At 48.8% G+C, this 6,379-nt stretch overlaps 1 protein-coding gene across 3 annotated transcripts in view; it reads left to right on the forward strand.

Moving 5' to 3' along the window:
• The window catches only part of Cnga3 (cyclic nucleotide gated channel subunit alpha 3), a 41,990-nt gene extending 37,214 nt beyond the window's left edge, over window positions 1–4,776 (forward strand). For 2 of the 3 annotated variants that reach the window (XM_032899516.1, XM_032899517.1), the window contains 2 exons: window positions 199–305; window positions 3,009–4,484. In XM_032899516.1, coding sequence (XP_032755407.1) covers window positions 199–305; window positions 3,009–4,408 — 1,507 coding nt within the window. In that variant the 3' untranslated portion in view covers window positions 4,409–4,484. Of the gene's footprint in view, window positions 1–198; window positions 306–3,008 lie in introns of all 3 variants that reach the window. The other variant, XM_032899518.1, reaches the window with a different exon arrangement.
• The last annotated feature ends 1,603 nt before the right edge of the window (window positions 4,777–6,379 follow it).

Consider the following 6,379-nt stretch of genomic DNA (forward strand, 5'->3'; position numbering starts at 1 on the left):
CTCTCTATAAAAAGTTTATCTTAAGAAGGTTCTTTCCAAAATAGAAGGTTTTAATCTCAGAGGAAAGTGCTATGGAACATGTGTAACCCTGCAGGAATAACGACCACTGGTTACATGCCTATTCACAGCACAGAGCAGGGAAGGGTCTGTGCCCTGTAACTAGGCCATCCCACCACATCTCACACTTGGCTTCTTCAGGGCCTGTTTTGATGAGCTACAATCAGAACACCTGACACTGTGGCTGGTCCTGGACTACTCTGCAGATGTCCTGTATGTTGTTGACATGCTGGTTCGCGCTAGGACAGGTGAGTGTGCCTCAAGGACTTGACTGGACCAGGTCACAGGCCATCAGGGGTGTGGGGGGAGGCCATAGAGTACTCAGGAAGATCCACGGTAGTGAACTGGATGTTACCTTCCTTTGACCAAGAGGTACCTGAGAGATCTGGAGACCCACAAACACAGAGTGGGTGCTGGTATCTTGATGCTGAACCCTACAACAAGACTTGATCAGGGGTTAAGACACCTGGGCTCTGTAATCTACTGTCCCAGTGTTATACAAGCAAGTCAAGATGGCTGTCTGAACCTTGCTTTTGTCACCTGACACAAGGCTAAACTGTCATAACAAAGGACCCTTCAGTACTGCCTGTGGGAGGTGATATCCCAAGTTCTTCTCCTCAGAAATATGGAAGGTCCAGGAATCGCTATTCCGTCAATCTCAGAGGAGATTTACAATTTACTTCTATGATTATTTTTGGAGATTTTGTTTTATTTTTTATAAAGTGATATCTGTGAGTGGGTTTGTGCACATGAGTGTAATGCCCAGAGAAGCCAGAAGAGGGCATCAAACCCTACCGAGCTGTGAGTGGGTTTTGTGCACACGGGTGTAGTGCCCAGAGTGGCCAGAAGAGGGCATCAGAACCACCCAACCCCCACTCCCCAAGATTGAGCTTGAATTACAGGCATTTGTAAACCAACAGACATGGATCTGGGGAACCGAATTCAGGGCCTCTGAGGAAGCAGCAAGTGCTCTTATCTGCTGAGTCGTCTCTCCAGCTCCTTGAAGTTTTAACACCTGAAGAAGTGAAATTCAAAATGGGGCCTAGGAAGATGAGTTCTTTCAAACAGCCTCTGGTTGGGGTTCAGACACTCCTGGGCTTAAGAACTGGAGCTGCTTTGGGGGATTTTTTTCTACTGTTCGTGAATGCATCACCTGACCTGTAGAGGCCCTTCTTACTGCTGCTAAGATTTTGGAACTAACACCCACACTGCCATGCTCAATGGGAACACACCGAATTGTACCACGGAGCCACAATTCACACATCCTCTTAGCGCCTCTTGCGTTCTCAACATGAAACAGGAAGCAAGGTTGTCTCCACCTTACTGATTCAGAAACCGAGGCCCCGCGTCCATATTCACACCCCAGTCAGGGCAGAGCAGCAAGCCCTGCTCCCTCCCACTGGCACCCAGCACACAGCTTGAGGGGGTATGAACGACCTCCGTGGCAGTCACACTAGTATTCTCCATCACAGTGCTCTGTGAGCATCCGCTGGAACCCTGCTGTTCGTCTCAGGCAAGCCTCAGCCCTCACTCGGACATCAAATCCACCCCTTCTTGTACTCGGATGCTGTCCTTGGCAGTGCCAGGTTCAGCAGGAAGCTGGAGGGGATAGAGGTCAAGAAAGCAGGTGACCACGATCACAGTCCAAAAGGAAAAGATCCTCAGACTCGGAAGAATCATTAAATGATGAGGGGTCCCAAAGCCAGGATGCTATGCAAGGCACTCCATAGATAGACCCACAAGCACAGTGTCTACACAAGGTACACCATAGACACACACAAGCACAGTGTCTACACAAGGCACTCCATAGACACACACACAAGCACCATGGCTATGTATGGCACTCCATAGACACATGTAGGCATCTATAGATCCTGCACTCCATAAACACATCCACAAGCACCCATGGCATCCATAGATCATCCTGCCCCTGGAGATCCAATCAACCAAACAGATAATATTTGGAAAAAGATGTTCTGAGCTGAACATTTAGAGGTTTTATTTCTCCGGGTCATTATCCCTACACAACACAATACGGCTTTGTGGCATTTATGCTATATGTATTGGGCACTGTAATAAACTGATAGAAGGTTGGAAATCATCAAGAGGCTATGCCTAGGTAATGTACAAACATAGCATCGTTCTGTGGAAGAAGCTACTTAAGCATCTAAGGATTCTGGCTCCCTTGGGAGCAGAGAGATTAAGGGAGCCTGGAACCAGTGGCTCTGTGGATCCCCAAGCGCAATTATTTAACAAGAACAACCTGAGGAATAGGAGCATCGGAAGTTGTACGGGTCGTATAGGGTGACAGCCTTGTCATTTTTAGCTAAGGCCTTGTGCTAGCAGCCATGACGCCATGAACTTGTACAGGTGCCTCATGACTTAGGCTGTGGGGCACAAGCCCAGCACTGCTTCACTGAACGCTGTTTCACGGTGATACCATCTTGTAGGCTTCAACCTGAGGTTTTGAAGTTTGACGACTAATATTTTCATGGATATACACAACGCAAAGGGAGAATAAAATGTGAGAAAGCTCACATTCTCTCGCCTGACCGCGGTGCGCACAATCTCCAATGCGTTTGTCTTTTAAAATGTAATCTTCATTCCTTGCTGTCATCTCACACCCAGTCTATTTTTTCAAAGGTATCCAATTAATTTATCATTTTTAAACCTGAACAGAGAGCTGGGAAAGTAACTCAGTCATACAACCCTAGCTTATCTAAGGCCCTGGGTTCAATTCCCAGCAAAGGAAAAAAATTAAACAGAGGAGGTTAAAACATTATTTTAAAAAAACCATGGTGAATGTCTGCATTAAAATTAGTCATGTCTAATATTGTTTCTCTCATATACACACCACTGTGTCTGTTGTGTGACCATGATGGGAGACATCCTTCTGTAGACAGTTTAAGCCTCTTTGGTGCCCAAGTGACTGTCCCCTTCTCCCTCCTTAGGTTTCCTTGAACAAGGCCTAATGGTCAGGGATACCAAGAGGCTGTGGAAACATTACACAAAGACCTTGCACTTCAAGCTGGACATCCTGTCTCTCATCCCCACAGACCTGGCTTATTTGAAGTTGGGCGTGAACTACCCGGAACTGAGGTTCAATCGCCTCCTGAGGTTCTCTCGGCTCTTTGAGTTCTTTGACCGCACGGAGACGAGGACCAACTACCCCAATGTGTTCAGGATAGGGAACTTGGTTCTGTACACCCTCATTATCATCCACTGGAACGCCTGCATCTACTTTGCCATTTCCAAGTTCATCGGTTTTGGGACAGACTCCTGGGTCTATCCAAATACCTCCAAGCCGGAGTATGGACGCCTCTCTAGGAAGTACATTTACAGCCTCTACTGGTCCACCTTGACCCTGACCACCATTGGGGAGACCCCGCCCCCTGTGAAGGATGAGGAGTATCTCTTTGTGGTCATAGACTTCCTGGTGGGCGTCCTGATCTTCGCCACTATAGTAGGCAATGTGGGCTCCATGATTTCCAACATGAACGCTTCCCGGGCGGAGTTCCAGGCTAAGATAGACTCCATCAAGCAGTACATGCAGTTCCGGAAGGTAACCAAGGACTTGGAGACTCGGGTTATCCGGTGGTTTGACTATCTGTGGGCCAACAGGAAGACGGTGGATGAAAAGGAAGTGCTCAAAAACCTCCCAGACAAGCTGAAGGCCGAGATTGCCATCAACGTGCACCTGGACACGCTGAAGAAAGTCCGAATCTTCCAGGACTGCGAGGCAGGGCTGCTGGTGGAGCTGGTGCTGAAGCTTCGTCCCGCCGTGTTCAGCCCTGGGGACTACATTTGCAGAAAGGGGGACATTGGAAGGGAGATGTACATCATCAAGGAGGGCAAGCTGGCTGTGGTAGCTGACGATGGGGTCACCCAGTTTGTGGTCCTCAGTGATGGCAGTTACTTTGGGGAGATCAGCATCTTAAACATTAAGGGGAGCAAGTCGGGGAACCGCCGGACAGCCAACATCAGGAGCATCGGCTACTCGGACCTGTTCTGCCTCTCCAAGGATGACTTGATGGAGACCCTCACGGAGTACCCGGATGCTAAGAGGGCTCTGGAGGAAAAGGGTCGGCAGATTCTGATGAAGGATAACCTAATCGATGACGACCTGGTGACGGCCAGGGCAGATGCCAGGAACATCGAGGAGAAGGTGGAGTACCTGGAGTCATCCTTGGACGGCCTGCAGACGAGGTTCGCCCGACTCCTGGCTGAGTACAGTGCGTCCCAGATGAAGCTGAAACAGCGGCTCAGCCAGCTGGAGAGCCAGATGACCAGGAGGGGTCATGGCTTCTCACCTGACAGGGAGAATTCCGAGGATGCTTCAAAAGCTGACTGAAAACGCAGGTGGCTCTGCCTCCTGCTCCCCGGGGCCAGCTGCCAGTGAGACACCTGACAGCCTCGTGGTGAAGAGTCTGACTGTGCTTTTGCCTCAGTGTTACTCGTCCTTTGGGTGTGGTGGGACAGCAAGGGAGAGCCTTGGTCTTCTCACCTAGGAAATGGGACTCATGCCTGCCAACCCCATGAAGTTCCAGATTATCCTGAGGTCTGCGTGATACGTGACAAGGGTTGCAGCTTTGGAAAGAGTGAAGGGTTCCCAACCAAGTGTATGAACGCACGTGCGCGTGATTCTAATGTTCTTAATTATGTTTGTGTGTGTGAATGTTGGGTTACCTGTGGAGGTCAGGAGAGAGTGTTGTTGGATCCCCTGGGCTGTTGTAAGCTACCCAGCGTGGGGGCTGGGGTCATCCTGTCTTCACTAGGGTTACTATTGCTGTGATGAAACATCATAGCCAAAGCAAGTCGGGGAGGAAAGGGTTTATTCAGTTTACATTCCACATCATAGGCCATCATTGAAGGAAATGAAGACAGGTTCTCAAACAGGGCAAGAATCTGGAGGCAGGAGCCGATGCAGAGGCCGTGAAGGGGAGCTGCTTACTGGCTTGCTCTTCTTAGCTTGCTAAGCCTGCTTTCTTATAGAATCCAGAACCACCAGCACAGGAGTGGTCCTTCCTACCACGGACTGGGTCTTCTTACATCCATCACTAGCTAAGGAAATGCTCACAGGCCTGCCTGCCTATGGCTGGATCTTAGGGAGCCATTTTCTCAGTCATCCTCTCAGCTGACTAACTTGTGTTAAGGTGACATAAAAATTGACCAACACAGACCCAAACGTGTAGTCCTTCCCATATTTATTGAGGTGAAGGTGCTGCTCTGTGACTCGGTCCAGCTGTCAACTCCTGTGCCCAAGTGCCGTTCCCACGCTAGCCTTCCAAGTAGCAGAGACTACAGGCACACTCCACTGTTTGCAGCCCAATTAATTTTTTACGAAACCATGAGATGTTTAAGCCTCTCAGCCTAGCTATCTTATAAATAGACATTTATGGGGCTGGTGAAATGGCCCGGCACTTAAGAGCACTGGCTGCTCTTTCAAGAAGTCATGAGTTCAATTCCCAGCAACCACATGGTGGTACACAACCATCTATAGGGGGATCTGGTGCCCTCTTCAGGCAGGTGGATGTATATGCAACATAAGACTCATACAAGTAAATAAAATAAAAATATATTAACGGACATTATTTAATCTTCTTATTCTCACTTCATCACCATTTGATTGTGAAATGGGATATAAGCCAGTGTTAAAACACTTCCCTAGTGTGTGCGGTGGCTCTGGGTTCAATCCAGACAACAAACAAACAAACAAGAACACAGCAGGAAGCTATAAACACACACTCAATTTTACACGGAACAGTCTGGGCTACATGTCTGAACCTGGCATCTCCCCGTACGTGTGCTTACTGGGCCCCTGGAAATGCTGACTTTGTAGTATCACAGCTCTGTAAATGGAGATCCCTTCAAGTCAGGGAAACAAATCTAGACTGCCCACCATCTAGCCACTGCGACGTCTGGCCACTTGATGGGACAGCATGTCTCATCTCTCTTCATTTCTCAGTGGACTCAAAGATAGCCTCCTTCCTTATTCTAGAAGTCAGGCATTTGGGTAACACTTCCTCTGGCCCCCAATGATACAGAAATTGGGGGATTCCTACAAATTGGCAAGCAGTGAGTTCGGGCAGCATCTGAAAAGGGCATTGCACGGTGAGATTTCTCCATGGAGTCTAAACTGGATGCCAGCCCCAACTGTCACTGTAAGAGTATCCAGTGCTGCTGGAGCCACTGTCACCACCCATTCTAGCTCTAAGCTAGAGTAGTTTAAGTGGAAGCTCTTAGGTGGGAAGTTGGGGCAGTGGCCTGGGTTTTAAGAGCAGACAACTGAGGCTGGAGCGATGATTCAGCGGTTAAGAGCACT

This window comes from Rattus rattus, chromosome 4, assembly GCF_011064425.1.
Source record: "Rattus rattus isolate New Zealand chromosome 4, Rrattus_CSIRO_v1, whole genome shotgun sequence".
Lineage (NCBI taxonomy): Eukaryota > Metazoa > Chordata > Mammalia > Rodentia > Muridae > Rattus > Rattus rattus.